This window comes from Alosa pseudoharengus, unplaced genomic scaffold, assembly GCF_046254945.1.
Source record: "Alosa pseudoharengus isolate Yale_2024_CS ecotype anadromous, Long Island Sound unplaced genomic scaffold, YU_APseudo_1.1 YU_APseudo_1.1_scf_4, whole genome shotgun sequence".
NCBI classification, from domain to species: Eukaryota; Metazoa; Chordata; class Actinopteri; order Clupeiformes; family Clupeidae; genus Alosa; species Alosa pseudoharengus.
This window is the reverse complement of record NW_027468774.1, coordinates 14,269,167-14,287,034: the sequence shown is the minus strand read 5'-3', so window position 1 is coordinate 14,287,034 and position 17,868 is coordinate 14,269,167. Positions and strand designations below refer to the sequence as shown.

Below are 17,868 nucleotides of genomic sequence, written 5' to 3'. Positions count from 1 at the left end.
GTCGTTCACGTTTTCTATAATATGACCGGGTATCATTTCCATCATACCCTACTGTACATGCCGCGGGAAAAAAAAACTCACTGATCATAGGCTACGTTTAGTCAGAACTAAAAGATTTACGTTTTGAAGAAAGACAATCTAAACACCGTACAACCTTCAGTGAATCCGTGAGTTAAATGACCGCACAAATGAATCCTTTTGTCTTGACAGTCACGTGTTTGGACTCACGCCGGAGTCACCGAACTTCTGAATGTTGTCAGTGCTAAAGTAGGCTAGAATGAGAGAGCATGTTAGCATTTCACAACGTTAGTCTCTACCAAAGTAGCCAGCCTTTAACTCCTCTATGTGAGATTGTGTATGATCAGTCAGAGCCAACAGTTAGCACTACACAACATATTGTTGTCAAAGCCCATGTTTAGGTTTCTACAGGTGCACCATTCTGTATTTCCCTTACAAAAACGAACTTAAGGGACGTAAAACTGCATTTGAAGGTTTTCTGAAGTACAATGCCGTGCAATAATATTTCCATGTCCATAATATTGCATTTCCTGCATATTAACTGCAACTAATTCCTCCAAAACTCCAGTTCTGATACTCTGAAATGTCAGTTTTGACACTTGAAGTAGTGCAGTTGTTTTGTTAGGGTTTGACCAGCTGTTCTTGTTCTCCAGGGATGTCATGTTCACCTCAAAGCTTTTGACCCTTGTCTTGGTGGTGCAGCCAGGCAGGGTGTTACTGGGCATGAAGAAGAGGGGGTTTGGAGCAGGTAAATGGAATGGATTTGGAGGAAAAGTGCAACTAGGTGAAACCATTGAGCAGGCAGCCCATCGGTGAGAATCAATGCTCCTTTTCTACTTTAAACTGTTACTCCAGAACATTTTGACCAGCTCTCCTCTTAGCTGACGATGGCTGTCTTCAGATGAAACTGTCATTTATTTATGTCTTGACAGAGAACTGTTGGAGGAAAGTGGTCTCACTGTGGACACACTGGACAAGATTGGAAACATCAAATTTGAATTCATTGGAGAGACAGAATTATTAGATGTCCACGTATTCAGAGCAGACTCATTCCACGGAGAACCAACAGAATCAGATGGTATTTACCAGTTTTTTGTTGTTGGGGGGGGGGGGGTTTCATCAGTGTAACATACATTTGGACCAAGGATGTGGATTCCTTTTTTAAAAATTCCAATTCCCCATTTTGCCCCCACAGAAATGAGGCCTCAGTGGTTTGACTGTGACAAAATCCCCTTCAGTGAAATGTGGGCAGATGACGTTCTATGGTTTCCCATGATGCTTCAGAAGAAAAAATTCCTTGGTTATTTCAAATTTCAGGGCCATGATTTGATTGTGGAACACAAGCTTGAAGAGGTAAATGACGTTTCATGAAATCACCTTGTACAGTACTCCATCCTTTCCATTTTGGGCCAAATTAATTAAGTGTAGAGTGGAAATAAGTTGTCTGCTCTCTTTTGTTTATCAGTGAACTTTGACAGTTTCTGTTGCCAAGGTTTGGTGCTGTGTAAAATCTGACATATTTCTGAATCAAGATATAGAATGTACAGAACATTATTCTTTTATGAGCCCTTTTGAGATGAGCACAAAGGCTCCAGAGTGTTTAACTTCAGGACTCAGCTGTGTTTTGGTTAGTTTAAGGCAATACTTACCAATGTGCCTACAAGGCTGTGCTATTATTTATGAGTAAAACTGTTACTGTGGCTCCAAAATAATGTTTAGAGCACTGAAGACGAAATGGCACAGGACCAATGATTTAAATGAGAAAATTATATACTATTAGAAATACTTTTCCCTATGCTCATCAGACACTACCTAATCTGATTCATTTGAAATAATGCTCCATGTTTCATTTAAGCTTTCACAATTGTTTGAGTAGCTGCTTTCATGTTAAAATAGATGTCTGTAGATGGGTAATAATGTTTTTAATCTTTGAATAAAGTCGACTAATTTCACATGTGGTACATTTTATTTAGGGATTAGGTTTTGTTCTGGAGAAAAATGAATCTGCGTAGCAGGTTAATACATATCTGGCAGCTCACAATGGTACAGAATGAAGTAATATTTTTCAGATTGCTGTAAAGCAAACAGCAGTACTTTTTAAACATGATTTTCTACTGTAATGGAGTGTCTTAAAGTGTAAGCATTGAATCTTTTAGAGAAATGCAGTTTGCGGTAACACATTTGGCAACAGTCGAACACAAAAACACATCATGGATACTAGTTCCAGTTGACCAGAAACAAAAAAGTGTGAGATGAACATAATGTCATAAAGAAAATGGCATACCGCTAAATCAATACTTCAGCCTAAAACTACAGCAAAACAAATCAGTGTTAGATTTGAAGGTGTTAACCTTTCCTAGACAAATAGGTTAATGAGGCATGCTCAGCAGTGAGAATAAAGATCAACAATTAGCATACCTTAAACACCATTATGTCATTGTGTTTGAGAACATATCAAGTGTCTCATATTCTAACTCCCGCTCTAACTGACCCACTTGTCAATGATGCCAGTGAAAAAAACAGGCGTTGCAGACAGTTGCACATTAAAAGTGTTTTAACCTGAGACTGAGCATCTATTGACCCTGAAAACCTCGTCTGTTCTGGCCTGAAACAGTTCTTTGGCACTGTGTTTTGGAAACTAACTCTCGCTATATACAGTATATGCTGTGAACATGAACATATTGGGAAATGAAGTGAATGCATGGAATTTCTAGGCTCAGGCATAGCGACTACAGAGGGGATTCACAGTATCGAAGTGTCCTAGAATGTGCAATGCGAAAGTAAGAAAAATCCCTTGATGGAAATCACTAACTAAGAGATGAACAACTTTTTGACTATTGCCAGCTGTTCTTAGAAGTCTATAAACTTCAAGTCAACTTCATTCAACAGGGAACTTCAGGAATAATATGTAAAATAGAAATTAGTTTTTGTGCAGAAACTAATGGAATGCTTGAATTTCTTAGACATATTTCAGTTTTGTTTCTGTGCAAAAAAGTAAGGAGTGGAAGCCATCACAACACTGCCCCCCTCAGGTTCAGGGGTAAAACAAACAAACAAACAACAAAAAACAAAAAACAAATTATTCATCTGTAGCTCCAGCTTCAAAATATTGCACCATCAATTATTAGTGTGTTTTAGGAGTACATCATAGTCAATACAATTGTAGTACACAGTGTTTCAGTCCTTCCACTAAATGCACATGGAACACAATCCAAAACAATGCTGAATACACAACAAATGTATTAGCAACATATATATGAAAATACATCAAACTAAATCAAACTGTGTCCTGGGCATGTTAAAACATCAGACATTTTCAGGGGACACGAACATTCTGTTACCAGAAAAACATCCTGGTGAAAATCCCTTCTGTATCAGTATTATTTGTGCAATATTAAATTAAGGCATCATTTAAGGACTTTCGCACTGAAGACATTTTAGTTATGAAACTGTGTTACCATCATGTCAATAAAAACATGATTTGACAGAGTGTGAGTGCTGTCTTTTTCTTCAAAAATGTGTCCTTCATTTCCCAAACACCTTCTTCTCCCTCTCCTTGTGACTCAACGACAGAGGCCCAGGAAGACACTTCCACTGATCATACACTTGGTTATCAATTAAGGTTAGCCAAGGCACAGGGCGTGAAGGAATGTAGTGTTGCTCTGGGCTAGCACCTGCTGGGGAGTGCCCAAAGTGTTGTCATGTGAACACACCAGCACAAGATGCTGGGCACCACCTCTCTTCGTGTCTCCTCCTATGCTATTTACTTGGGTGAGAGAGGTGGAGACTGGAGACCATTACTGGCCCCAAACAGGCAGCTCAGCTTTGGATGGAGATCACTCCAAACCTCACCCATCTAGTTGAGAAAAGAGGGGGAAAGGCAGGTGTGTTTATCTTCATACAAAGCCTGTTTAGTCTACAAACCACAGGTGCTTCATTCCATTCTTGTCTTCTAATCGAAAGACTTGCCCAAATACAGTATACCACTGAAACCATGGCCTCAAAACTCAGAAATACTTGTGGCAAGGTTTTAACCGGGGCACTGGCTTAAAGTGATAAGTTCTGAACATACATTATAAAAGGTATAATAACAAACAGTAAAAATAGCCTTGGCAGGTCTTCAGCAGACTATTTTATCCAGAGATGTGGATTGGCAGACATCTGGTCAATATTTGTATTCATGGGGTATTGAGCTAAAGCTTTTGGCAGCGCTGCAGCTACCCCTATGCCATATCGGATACCTTTACCTGTTACCTTTAGAAGAATGTCTCACCTCTCGGTGTCCTTGCACCTGGGAGTTCACAAAGGCACCCAGGATGTGAGAGGTGATGGTCAAGTATGTGAAGACCAGCTGGGTCTCTTGATGGAGGCAGAACAGGGAGAAGTAGTTCCTCAGCTCCATGGTCTGGATGGCATTCTCTTGCTGTAACACAAACATAAAAACACATGTTGCAATGGCCCATGTTCTTTCTACAGCCAGGAGGTGATCATGCACTCAAAGTGAAGTTGATGGTGTTTCAATGTAGTGTAAGAATAACATAAGATTGCAAAGCCTAGTTAGACTTGTATTAATGTTTAGATGTGTATTAATAGATAGTCTATGGATATAGTACATGGCTTAATACAGACACGCAGTACAGTTTGCTGGAAAAGTACTGAAGTTCAAGTAGAACTCCAGCACTTTACCTCAAACAGTCTGTGGCACTCCAGTCAGCCTTTTGTAGCTATTGCATCAGATGCGTGTGGGACTGATGCCTGTGTGTGATCAAAGTGCTGTGAGTGCTAGAAACCCATCTGTTGTCTAATGTCTGCACATTCATTTCAGTGTGCATATTAAGCAAAATGCATGGGAATATATGTCTGGAGTTAATTTTATGTACACAGGTATTTACATGTTTACGTGTGTGTGTGTGTGTGTGTGTTGGGCCCCAGCCGTGGCGCAACTGGCTGGCTGTTCGATTACTGCCCTGTGGTCCTTTCAGGATCCCTCCCCGACTCTCTCTCCCACTCGCTTCCTGTCAATCTCAACTGTCCTATCACAGGCATAAAAAGCCCCAAAAATATATTTAATTTTTTTTTTTTAAAAAGAAATCTGTTAAGACTGTGCTCACCTGTACGATGCGTGACTCCAGCTGTTCCACTGACACCTGTTCCTTTGGCTGCACAGTGGCACTCATCATCTGCCTCTTCATCACACTGTACTTCTGCAGAGCACGCTGGTGCTCGTGCAGCACGCCCTTCTCATGCCGCTCACACAGGTCCTGTTGGCCACACAACCCACCACACAGGACCACAGTTACAGAGGGGCAAACAGCCCTTTAGCACAGGAAGGAACAGCTATTTTTAAAGTGATGACATTTTAAAAGCAACACAATGTAGGTCTTTTGCCTTAAAAGATCAGCTTCAGCCTCATTTACAATAAGAAACATGGCTTGCCCGGAGTGCCTGATACAGCACTATGAACCACTGTTTTTGTGGGTAGGAGCATATTCCCCTTTCCGTTGGTTTTAGATGAGTTTGGTAATCCCTTAATATTAAGAGGTAAATGGGAACCCAATATGTTGAAAATTGACACAAGGCGGAATTCTTCAGTGTTCCTTGTATCTCTGATGACCACAAGCTACAGTAAGTCTATTTTATGAGTAATCATAATTTTATACTACTGGTAGTTACTAATCTACTACTGACAGCAATTGACACCAGAAAAGTGTTAATGAATTACATACACAGATTATGAAGGTAATACACTGGGGTGCTACTGCATGTGTCAAGAACGTTGTCTTCTGAACAGTGATAATTAACGCAGTTTAAGAAGATTGAGAATTATTCAGTGAAATCAGCTGGGCTCAGAGTAGAGATGGACCAAAACACAGCAGGAGTTCAGCAACAACTAAAAGGACTACAAAATCACCACTTTGCAGAGTCGGATTTTTGTCATGCAGACTCACTCTGTAGGACTGAAGCAAATCCAGAAAGAGATTCAGTTTTTCCACCACATCATCCTCCTCTCTTCTTCCCTTTATTCGAAAGAAAATGAGATGAGAGAGAAAGAAAACTATTTAAAAAAATAATAGTCATTTTGGGAAGGCAGAGTCCCTCTGAATCTGTCCACTGGGGATTGCTTTTGAGCTGCTACTGGTCGGCTCTCTTTACCTGCTGCATAGCTTTGTCAGCAAGCAGCCCAAACTCCACCGACAGGCCTTTGATAGACTGTCTCAGGGACCCCCAGGTGCTTTGTGACGAAGCCAGAGGAGGGATGGGAGAGGTATCTGTCCCCAAGGTACTGAAACAAACAATTGACACGTTGGAATCTGTAACTAATTGGACACATGTGGTGGAAAGTACTTTTGGAGAGAAAAAAGAAAGAGACAAATGACTGAAACACTATTATGCCCAAGCCATTTCATCATGTTCAGCTGAGATAGGCACATTCACTTGCTATTCTGAAGCTCCTCGTGCTGACCAAAAGCAAAAACTAGGAGAAAAAATATCTATTCTGGACTTTGTGGAATGGTTCCAAGGGATGTCAATTTGATATGCAAAAAGTCCTCCAAAAACAGAGCATAAAAGTAGGTTACCTCTTTTGGCTGTAGCCAGGCAGTATGAATACTGTATAAATACATTTGAACAGTTTGCACACTTTAACCTCACAAAATCAAAGCTGTTTGCATGTCTAGGTACCTGAGCTCCTTCCCGAACATGAGCAGATCCGTGGCATTCTCCTTGGAGCGCTCTGCCATCCTCTCCGCCCGATCCCGCAGCTTGTGGAAGCTGTTCTGGATATTTTTGATCAGTTCTCTGCTGGATGAAAACTGGGCCTGGATGTCAGCCGGAAGATAGTCCTGCAAGGTAGCACATACACAGGGCTCACTGGGAATACTGCACAAGCTGTTTGGTATCACAGCATGGGCATGATGTCATTGGAAATGTAAACTGAATGACTCAAACCTTTGCTTGAGTTGCATGTCTGCATGTTAAAAACTCATCCCCCATTTTTTTGTATGCATCACGCAGTTTGGTTTGGACATCCTACAAGGGCAAAACAAATGTTAGACACACTAGCTGCTCTTTGCTTTGTATCAACTCATTTGGACGTCATGGTAACAATGTAGAGCCAGTATTCACACATTATGCTGCCCTATGATACTTCCTTCAGAATACTTAGCCTAGTTGTACTTAAAAAGTATAAAGGCTGCAGTTCAAATCCAATACACTTTTATGTCAAATTCAGAAAACTGCTCCGTATGGATCTCTCCATTCAGTGTGTGTGTGCTAAAAAACATGAACACAGTCCTGGCTCTGTAAACGCAAAACAAACATAGTGGCTCGGACCAAGCTGTAAACAATGCAGCAAATGAACACACTGTGTCAAGAAATGCGGAAGGAAGTGGTGTGACTTGATTAGCGGTGGAGCACAAAAATCATAACCTTTGGCCAAATTACACTCTTCCTTTAAAACCTGAGAGTAATCATTCAAACTGCCTTGGCCTTGTAAAGCCCAATGAAATGTTTGAACTTTGTGTTAAGTTTTTTGATACCTAATCCTGCTAACCAATTATTTCACAGGGAAAGGGTGAACATCTACAGTGTGTAAGTCTTGCAGGGGAGGGTTTATGAAGCCTTAAAGTATTTCACAACAACAAATCAGAGGCTCTTTAACCTAGTGAATGTTATATCATGCAGTATTACCAAAACAAAACAGTGTACTACTTCATCTTTTTACTTGAATCAAATAGACAAACATCTATGGCTCAGTAGATGGTCGGACTTGGGGCTGATTCATGACAAATGGAAAGCCCAGATAGAACTGCTTCTCCATCTCAGATGTGCGGGGAGAGAGGAACAGGGGGCACGCACCGAACCATTGAAGGTCAGGAAGGTCTTGAGCAGCTCATCCTCTGAGAAGAATGGATGCCGTGCCACCAGGTTGATGAACCTCAACAGGGCACGCCGTCTGCCCTCAATGAACTCCCGCTCCGATGTGGAGGTCAACACTGCCGGAAAGGGTCAGTGGTGGAGGAGAAAGAGTTTTAACTTGACTCAAATACGTGGACGGCATAAGGAGTACTAGGTTTTAGTTTAATACCATATCAGCACCTATGGCTGACAAACACAACGTCCAAATTAAACAAGACAAAATCTTGCATATAAGAGTTCTTTCTCTGCCTCACATGGGGTACAAGCACAGCTAGAGAATCTTGTGTTCCTTTCTCCATAAAAAGCTGTGGACAAGAAGCCGCAACCAGAGTGGGAGATTTTATATATGTCAAAATGCAAGGACTAAAACACTGTAATCTGTGGGTGTGTGATTATATGCCTTTGCTTGCTGTTGTTTTTTTGACATCTGTGAACTCGTACCTCCTTTCAGCATTCTCTTGGGTGGCAGTGCAGGCACCATTCTGTAGGCAAACCTCTGCAGCATGATCTCATGGAAGACGTCAAAGTCGCTGTATCGACGGTAGACCGATATTTTGAAGCGCTGAAAGGGTAACAAATCGACTGTCACATCCCATGAAGCGCACTCTGTCAACATTGCACTTGGCTGCGTTTTTTTCCGGCTGCGGAGACAGCTACACACAGAGTCAGCTAGCACACGTTCAGCCGTAGCCGCTTTGATTGTGAACGCTCAGTGCACAGAAACAACTAGATGCCTGTCTGTGTGCTGAGGCAGCATGCCTCTGCTCCACAAACTGGGAACACATGGTGCAGTAGCTCCCCTCCGTGCCAGTCTGGGACATTTTAAAAACACTAAACAGATACAAGGAAAAAAAGGAAGCACTGTAGAGGGCAGAAATTCCCTAAAGCTCTGGGGACTTTCTGCCACCAACGCAGACAATAGAAGTGAAAAATACGCAGAATAGCTGAGGGGTATTCCAAGAACTTGAATTAGTAAGAGTAAGCGGCACACCTCCTAAAGTAAGAGCCCTGTGGCTTTGTTTGGCAAGGGGAAGGAAGCCTTGTATCCATTCTGTTAGGTCATGGCCACTCACGCTTACCCAGGCACTTCACTAAAACACGCTCCTGGAATAACCCCCTGGTTTCACCACACAAAAAAACGACCATCTACAATAGAAAAGCGTCATTTTTAACTCCAGCAACCCCTATTCAAGCAACACCATGCTGACTTTGTCAAGTATTATTTTTTACATTTGATCTGTGGTGGTTTATGCAGTACTTACCTGGCTGGTGATCTGATACTCTACATGTTTGAGGAAAAGGCCCTTCTTCTCTGGGATGATCTCAATTTGTATTGTGTCCTTTCCCAACAGTTTGGCTAACGTCTGCGACACAATCAGGGGGTGCTCCTGAGCAGGCTTCATCTTGAGGCTCATCAGGTCCTTTGGATCACCCAGCAGGGGCTTGGGAAACTCTGTTAGCAAAATATGACAATGATTTTTATTACTCAATTAATACATTAAATGAAACCCTATTAAGTAATTGGTTAAAAAAAAAAAAAACATTAAAATCCTATGTGAAAAAAGTAATTTGTGATCAGATGTGATCACTGAAAACTGAACCAGGCATTGCTTATATTATGCTGGATCAATAAAGCAAAGCAACCAAATCTGAAGTAAAGGCAAGGCCAGAAGCTGACCAATAATGGTTTCTGTTACAACATAAAGTTTAAGTGAAATTAAGTCTGACTTCAACGGCCATCACTTTGTCACTTCCCTTTTTCTGATTCCTTTTTTTTTGTCTTGCATTTTTTGGTCAACTACACAAAATGGCCTTTTTTATAAAGAAAAAAAACACATGTGCAATGACAAACTAGATAATTAGAAAAAATGCACATGCCTTGTTCCAATACAAACACACTCTGCAATTGGGTGGGTCAAATTAAGGTTAAGGCTGACATAATTACAATGCAATATGGGCTGTGTTAGATATGATGAACAACAATAAAACATACTTAAAAATAAGATTATTAACAAAGAAATTGTCGCTATCCATGTTAAATTTGTAAAGAGAACGTCGAGCTAAAATGAAACATGAAATATGATAGAAGAAAATATGTTCACAGAGAGAGAGAGAGAAAGAGAGGGAGGGAGAGAGAGAGAGAGCATAACACAACTATTTCCAAGCACACACCACAACCATGTTGCCTGCACCTGTAACAATAAAAGCCTAAAGTAGGGTTTGGATTCTCTTCAGGCATTATGGGAGTGAAATAGAGAGGAGAGAATCTTTTGACAGCCAACTCAATTTCTAAACACCACAGAATGACCAGGTAAAATATTATTGTTTCAGAAGAAGTATCCTTTATGTAACAGAATATTAGTCTTACTCCGTGCCAAAAGCATTTTGAAATTGATTTAGCTGAGAAGCATTACACAAGAGCACACAAAATTTAAAAAAGCTGATCTGGCACCTTTTAAGCGACATACCAAAGGGGTAGAAAGCAGGCGAAAAGCCAGCACAAAAGACACTCCCCATAGAGAACAAATAAACACAATCCTCAACTAACCTTCTGGTTAATGTATATGAATCACCATATAGGCTACAAGTGAAACCTCATGACTTGAGATTTTACAACCAGGGGTCATTCACCCATCGACTTTACTGTTGACAAAGCTACTTATTCAACTCGGCTTTTACTACTTGAGGAGTGAAGAGTCATATGACAATAGTAAGAATTATATGACAATAGTAAGAATTCTGCCTCACCTTGAATGCAATTCTCCAACAGCTTAGGACTCGGCTGTTTGCCTTGCTGAGCAAGGGCAATTAGTGCCAGGCCTTTATAGAGCGATAACTTACTGAGAAAGCCATCACTGTTCTCCACGTGATCCGCAATCTGGGAAGGAAAACATAAACATAAACATAAACAACCATTAGCCATGATCTCAAGCACAATAAACGTTCTGCTCACAGAGTTCCATTCTACACTTCTTGAATGAGTACACAAGTTCTTGATCCAGAACTTGATCCAGCATAAACTTGATTCAAACTGACGGCCAAATGTTTAGATTGATTTATCACCCTTTCCTCTTCCTCTGAATATCGTGGAGTGATATCATAATCTAATTACCTCAAATTAAGGGACTTCCTCCATGTAATTTCACAGAGTGCTGTTTTAGAAAGCTTGGTGACAGACTCACAATATAAATCACAGCGTGAAATGCGTGTTGTGTGAGAGGCACCAAACTGATAATACTCAGAAACACAGACCTTTCTAGAACATGTCACAACCTTCTGATCCCTCTTCGAAATGCAAAACAATTCAGCTTTTATTATACGGATGGCAATCATGAGGAAGCACACTTACTTTCATAATAGCTTGTTAAAAAAGGGGATCTTAGGGGAAAACACAGAACTGTTTAGCGCCAAGCACACACGTGACTTGTACTACTGCTGTTCATCATCGCCCGAGTGGATAAACACATTCTATTTAATGCAAAGTTACCTCCTACCAATAGGTCTACTCATTCTCACTTCCCTTCAACAAATTGGGACATTCACATCGACTGTGGATGTCCCTGATTAGTGTTTCCCTTTGGAATTCTCTACCTCAGGGAAAAAGGGATATCCTGTGACTAGTCCAGTACCAGCAGGTCTAATGACATTCCAGTGCAGAACAGCCTTTAAAACTCAATTACACAACTGCTGAGTAAGCATCTGACTCTGGGAAGGCTGCAGCCCTGATCTAGAATGGATCCCTGATCCAGATCCCAGATCAGCAGATATGTGGGTAGCCCAATTACAACAGATTTACCCGAGGATCCACAACATTAACTGGATTGATCTATCTATCTGTTAATAATGCATGCATGAGCGGAACAGCTGGGCTCACCTGTGTTTGCACAGCTCTAGGGAGGTCTGTTCTGCTAAGGAGTCGCTGAAAAACCGGCAACTGCACTCGCTCGTCTGCTTGGCCGCTGAGGGCTTGATGCACCTCCCTGTAGTATGCAGGCACTGACCCTGTGGTCGGAAGAACAACACATGACATGGGGCTACAGCATGGACTCACCGAATTTGCCTGTTGCAGCTACATGGTGGCCGTCCTGTTTAGATTACCTTGAGTGTGGCGTAATTCTCCCAGTTTTAAAGTCAGAGGTAGGCCTATCGCACAGTGTATTACTAAGTCCATGTGCTCTCTGCATGTCCTTTCATATCAAGATTATTTCTTGAGTTTTGCATGAATGAGACTTTAACTAGTTTTCACAGAGTGACAGCCCTAAATGTTCAAATGCAATTTGATATCTTCATTAACACCTAGAGTAAAAAATTATGGAGAATCTCGTTATCCTCAAATTTCTGCAAAGACTGCAAGCATGTGCAAAACAGACCTCAACAACAACTTAAGTATGATCCTGTGCTAAAACAGGAAACACTGCATTTTCTTCAGTGTCAGCACAGCATATTCCCATCAGATCTGTGCCTGCATGGTGGACAAGAGCAGCACTGACCAAGGCATTTTCCTATACTTTTATTCACCTTTTATTTCCCTGATTACACAAATGTCAAATCCACTAGGTCTTCTATTTTCACTATTTACTGGATCGATGCATGTTGTCGTATTTGAACATTTGTAACGAGGTGTCCTTCAGTTAGTTTTCATTGGGCCGCGTGCGACATTTAACCCCAAAGAAACATTTTTTTTAAGACTGCGTGTGTTCTGACATCCCCTGCCATGAAAACCGAAATATAAAGTAGGCTAGGCAAATAGGCCTAGAATTTTCTTGAGACGTTCTGGGCACATTCTAGCTGAACTACAAATTCTACACTTCTTGGTGAAAGTCCTCTGTGTTCTCTGGCGTTGCTTACTTGATTGGTATGCACTCCCATTCCGTGAGTTGCTTTCGGTTCTACATAAAGACACCATTCTGGCAATAGTTAAATTACAAAGATATATATCACAACTAAGCACAATTGCCTACATTAGGATATCCCATTTATTTGACAGTCGCTTAACCCTGCGACACTGGACATCTTCGCGCGGGACTTCCGTGTCTAAACAGGTGAAACTTGTAAAGCAGCTTAATCTCAACATAAAATGTAAGCCATTATAGCTTCATATCGGTGACACTTCAGCGATATAGACATTACTACGGACACAACCCATGCTACCACTATGAAGACTAAATGCCCTAATACCAAACTACTTCTGTTTTTCATTGACAGTTGTGTTCGTATAGTGACACTGTATGCGCTACCTGCTACAGCCTACAACAAACAATATTGTTGGTCGCCAACAGTTTACTTAGCCTACCAAATATTGTGCTAAAACAAAGTTATCAAAACAGGGGGATGAAGATCCAAATATCATATGATCATTACCTTCATTTAACTCGCCTTCCATAGTTCAGATTGTCATGTGAGTGCGACAGCACCTCCATGTGATTTCCTGGAGAAAATAAAAGGAATTTCCCATTCCTTAAAGTTGTAGCAGACTCAGTCAGAAACCGGGAACAGTTTGTCTCTTGCTTGGAGAACAGTGGGTGGAGTTTATCCTTAGCACTTTTCTTGATTTTAACCTTGCTAATTTTGATAGCCTATATTGATCATTTGATTTGAATATTTAATATTGCGAATGCATTTTTATAACGTAGACTATCGGCCACATTCAATGCATGCTTATTATTATTATTATTATTTTGTATTATTATTAATATTATTTTGCAGAATAGAGTTGAGCTGCCTATACACACTCAAAACCATCAACCTTTGAACTTTTACCAACACGTCTCAAAATGAAAAGATAAACATTTTGGTTTATAGCCTATTAGGCATAGTTTTCTATTTAAATTAGAGTTAATTGTGAAGGCTTCCCTTACAGAAATTTCAGGTTTCTGGTGAACAATTGCCGCGAATTTGCGGTAAGGTCATTTTTCACATGCAAACAGTTAGTTAACTTTTGGCAATGTTGTAGCAAATTTGCAACAATGTCATATGCAAATTAGCCCTCTATGGCATTGCGTTGCCCTCAGGCAACAAACCACTTTTTTGGTCATTACACTGGCCTTTCAAAATGCATTTAAATTGTATTTAAATACAATGATACAAGCATGGAGGTATTATACATGGATTCCTATGCAACGTCACGAAAACATGCGTGCGCAACTAAGAGGCAGAAAGCCTCATAGCATAGCTGTGGGAAGTAGGGGTGCTGGGGGTGCGGCACCCCTGCAGGAAAGCACGCGTATTTATATGTCATACCACTCACGATCAGAAAAAAAAGAAGCTCTCCGTCCGTCCCCCTGTCTATTATTCTATTATGCACTAAAAAATGTTAGGCCTACATTAGACCTGGGAGATCTAAACAAAAACTAAACAAATTAACAAAACAAACCTGAGGGAGATATCCTATGACGCTAGCTTTATGGTACGACAATATGCCATATTAAGTAGGCTAGCTGAATATTAACGTGAGTTTCCCAAGGAGCTGAACACGGGCCGCCTCAATCTTCAGCTTAAAATGATGCATAGTGTTATCGGGAGTCTCGGTGCACCACGGTGAAAGGTGGCATGGATATTAAGTAAGCTCCATCCACAAACAAGAGCTCTCTTCAGCGAGGTAGATTAACTTATTCATTCATCTGTGTCTTTGCGTGCCTGTTTCAGTGGCCTCCTCAGAGCGTTCTTTCTCTTCTTTTTGAAAGTGTATATGTTAAAGGCTACACTGTGCGTTTGATGTCAGCATTTGTTGTAGGCTATATTTGTGATATGTGGATCAATTTAATGTAGGCTAGCCTATGAATATTGCGTTGTGTAGGCCTATGTTATGCATATGTTTTGAGTCAATGTGTTCTGTCTAATATGCTGTGCGATAGGGTCTTTAGCCTGTTTTGACACCCATGTCAGAAGCTCAATAATTATTACGTTTTATTAATGTTGGTGTTCAACAGTTTTATATTTCTCGTGTTCACCGTCGATTTCGGTGCAAGGCTACAGCAACTTTGTTACCTTACTAGTGTAGCGTCAGATAGCAGACAGTTACTTTGTTTGCGTTAGTATCAATCTGTGGTTTGCGACATTTTGTCGCATTTTTTCTGTAGTGTAGCCATAATGTTCTTGACAGTGATGTATGCCTGTGCTGTGTGTCATGCAATGCCAGTATGCTGTTGTCCATTAACAGGGAAAGGCGTTTAAATAAAATACAATAACTTTTTTTAACCCCCCCCCCCCCCCCACTACAGCACCCCCAACCAAAACTCACTTCCCACGACCCTGTAGAACAGCATACAGCAATGCTCTCCATGAAAACAATAAAATGAGTTTTTGTGCTGAAAACTGCACCAATTCGAAATCACGATGGCTAGAGAATGTTAAATATGTTCAATATCCCTAACGGAATGCATGTCTTTGCCAAAAATGACAAAATACGATGTTATATTAATAATTCAAAGGCAAACTTTGAAATATAGTCTGAAATGTTATTATCATTGAGACAACAGGGGTATACAAAATAATTCGATTGTAGCTTACAGCAGCCGACTATTTAGGTTAAGTTTATAACTTTGTGGACGGCCACAAAGCGTCTTCTGCCCCACAGCTGCGCGCGCATCTAGTTTTGTTGGTAAACGGGAAACCCGTGTATATAACTGGAGAGTGTGATTAAGTCCCGCCCAAACTGGAAATGACGCATAGTGGACCAACTCGATTTTTATTGGACATTCTGTGAAAAAGAGAGTCTTCCTCCAGTTCAGAGGGTGGCGATAATGCACATACCTTGCTTGCTCGGGAACGTGCGTGGAGTCCGAGTGAAGTCGCCCGTTTGGCTCTAGCCGCCGGATAGGTACCCCACCCACCAACATGAATACGTGCATGAGAGTTCGTGCCCAACACAGACTTTCGTGCACGGAGCTGGTTCAAAATGCTCCATGTGGCGCCATTGAAAATGGCGTATGCTAACATGCTAAAGCTAATCTGCACGCTCTTGACCCCCTGGATACAAGACATGTCTCTGACCAATAAAATGATGGGTAGAAGTGGGTGTGGCCTTTGATCAAGGGGTGGAGCAACCCTTTCAGGAAGCAACACTGGATCAGAGCGGCAACAATATGTAGGAAAAATATAAAGTTTTAACATGTTTAAAGCAACACCAAAGAACTTTCCCTCTGTCGCACGCACACTATTTGTTTATCCAGCACCGGCTTTGCAAATAACAATGTCCACAGACAAGGTAGAATATGTTGCATGATTTATGAAAGTACGATGTATTGTGACATCAAACGCAAGTCAAATTTGTAGTTTCTTATGTCTCATTCCATCGAACTACAGATCCGCTACCCAATCTGGCAAACTTACATAGTGCGGTTATAGCCGATAGAGGGCTGCGAAGCGAATGCAGAAGTGCCGTTCATTTTAAGGTACAAAAAACTCTTTGGTGTTGCTTTAAACTGAAATAAATGTATAAACAAAAATATATGTGCATAAATATGTAAATATGTTGAAGTTGTTCAAATGCATATTTAGTTTTCATTTATGTGTGTCTAGTGGTTATTGTAAGCTATTTGACACATTGCAATTGAATACTTTATTGTCATTTAAAGGAGATGGCCCTGACACTGAGTCTGATGACATGTGGAGGATGTTTCATACTTACCCTGTTGTTTGTTTAAATATACACAGGAGAGATGTTAATTTCAAACAAATCAACCTTTGTGGCCAAAAAACACCAACAGAGCAGCTTTCAAGAGCATTAACTTGCCCCTTTTACTGGGGTTATCAAGCAAAAACTTTCCTTCATAGGTGTTTCACTGACTAAGGCCCACAACACCTCCAGGAGGCTCAAAAGTGATATGGGGGGGGGGGGGGGTTATGATTGATATGTCAACAGGGATTCATGCCATAGAGGGTTAGGTTTGTCACCAGAAGTTCACTGGAAGTTTGCCATTATTGGCTAAGTGTGCAGGCAAATCACTGGCGAACACATTTGTCACTAGTGGCAAACTTCGCATTGTTGCCAGAACTTTTGAATTCTGGAAGTTTGCCTTTAGCGGCCAACATTGGCAAACTTCTGGCAATATTTTCTAGTGAACTCTTTTGCTTCCCACAAATCACCTACAAGTTTGCTGCAAATCTGCCGCAAACATTTCATTTTTGTAAGGGTTCTGGCTACTGTGTTCTATGCTAGACTTGTACTTGCTAGTATAATAAAAAATATAGCTGCAAGCAGCAATGTGGGGGCCAAGCAGACAGCTCAGCAGTCCAGATTTGCCATGCAACTCAATGCCGTGGCATCAGGCATATAGCATTAAGCAGTCACAGCAAGTTCCATGTCAAACAACCCAAGATTGGCTGAGTTACAAGGTCAAGTTTCACATCAAAACATAACTGATTTTGTGCGGCTGAACCAGGGCTGAGTGTCGCCGCCCCCTCAGCCAGGCAACCCACCGCCGCAATCGCCCGTGCCCGTCCCACCCTGCCCCAACCTTGCACGCACGCTTTAGAATTAACTGGATTGAACTCGCCGTCATCAGTTTCACATCAAAAATAAAAGATTGATTGAGATATGATCATGCTTGCTATGATTTCAATGCCCATAGAGGTCAAAGGTCACCAAATTATTTGTGCATCATCAGGATGAACCATACGGTTCTATGGGCTGCCATTGACCTCCATTGCAGAATAATGCAGCAACTACAGGCCAAAATACATTTTTGCCAATTACAGAGCCCCCTAGAGGTCAAAGGTCACCAAATTTCTTGAGCGTCCTACTGGTGGGTCCTGAGGACCATGTACTAAGTTTGGTTTTGATACATGAAAGCGTTGCTGAGATATGAGCTCACTTCCTGTTTGGCGGCTTCGCCGCAAATTTCGATTGGCTGTTACAGGCGAACGCTTCTATCAATTGTTCCAGAAAAAAATACACTGATAAGGCATGGTCTGAAGATGGTCTCTGCCAAT

General features: G+C 41.2%; 2 protein-coding genes across 5 annotated transcripts; one reads left to right on the top strand and one right to left on the bottom strand.

The window, feature by feature from the left end:
• Positions 1 to 42: 42 nt before the first annotated feature.
• Positions 43 to 1,970, top strand: nudt1 (nudix (nucleoside diphosphate linked moiety X)-type motif 1). The gene is made up of 4 exons (XM_076264930.1): positions 43 to 167; positions 672 to 830; positions 951 to 1,096; positions 1,214 to 1,970. The coding sequence occupies exons 2-4, from the start codon at positions 679 to 681 to the stop codon at positions 1,387 to 1,389; spliced, it is 474 nt and encodes a 157-aa protein (XP_076121045.1). The 5' UTR covers positions 43 to 167; positions 672 to 678; the 3' UTR covers positions 1,390 to 1,970.
• On the bottom strand, positions 1,966 to 13,414 carry snx8a (sorting nexin 8a). 4 transcript variants are annotated; one of them, XM_076264926.1, is made up of 13 exons: positions 13,297 to 13,414; positions 11,810 to 11,937; positions 10,684 to 10,813; positions 9,198 to 9,388; positions 8,377 to 8,497; positions 7,876 to 8,012; positions 6,967 to 7,047; positions 6,700 to 6,860; positions 6,172 to 6,301; positions 5,967 to 6,035; positions 5,130 to 5,279; positions 4,292 to 4,441; positions 1,966 to 3,874 (listed from the first exon to the last, which is right to left on the bottom strand). In XM_076264926.1, the coding sequence occupies exons 1-13, from the start codon at positions 13,316 to 13,318 to the stop codon at positions 3,782 to 3,784; spliced, it is 1,563 nt and encodes a 520-aa protein (XP_076121041.1). In that variant the 5' UTR covers positions 13,319 to 13,414; the 3' UTR covers positions 1,966 to 3,781. The 4 variants fall into 4 exon arrangements, with proteins under 4 accessions (XP_076121041.1, XP_076121042.1, XP_076121043.1 ...); XM_076264927.1 differs by lacking the exon at positions 11,810 to 11,937 and having other exon boundaries at positions 13,297 to 13,387; XM_076264928.1 differs by lacking the exons at positions 11,810 to 11,937; positions 13,297 to 13,414 and adding an exon at positions 11,188 to 11,265.
• Between the last annotated feature and the right edge of the window lie 4,454 nt (positions 13,415 to 17,868).

Excerpts from the sequence above, each read along its gene's own strand:
- snx8a (XM_076264926.1), bottom strand. The coding sequence starts at position 13,318 with ATGGAAGGCGAGTTAAATGAAG. Across the intron at positions 6,861-6,966 it reads GACATGCAACTCAAGCAAAG|GACTATCTTCCGGCTGACAT; the intron begins GTTTGAGTCATT and ends GCTACCTTGCAG. Across the intron at positions 6,036-6,171 it reads CTGACAAAGCTATGCAGCAG|GGAAGAAGAGAGGAGGATGA; the intron begins GTAAAGAGAGCC and ends TTTCGAATAAAG.
- nudt1 (XM_076264930.1), top strand. The coding sequence starts at position 679 with ATGTTCACCTCAAAGCTTTTGACCCTTGTCTTGGTGGTGCAGCCAGGC. Across the intron at positions 831-950 it reads ATTGAGCAGGCAGCCCATCG|AGAACTGTTGGAGGAAAGTG; the intron begins GTGAGAATCAAT and ends ATGTCTTGACAG. Across the intron at positions 1,097-1,213 it reads AGAACCAACAGAATCAGATG|AAATGAGGCCTCAGTGGTTT; the intron begins GTATTTACCAGT and ends TTGCCCCCACAG.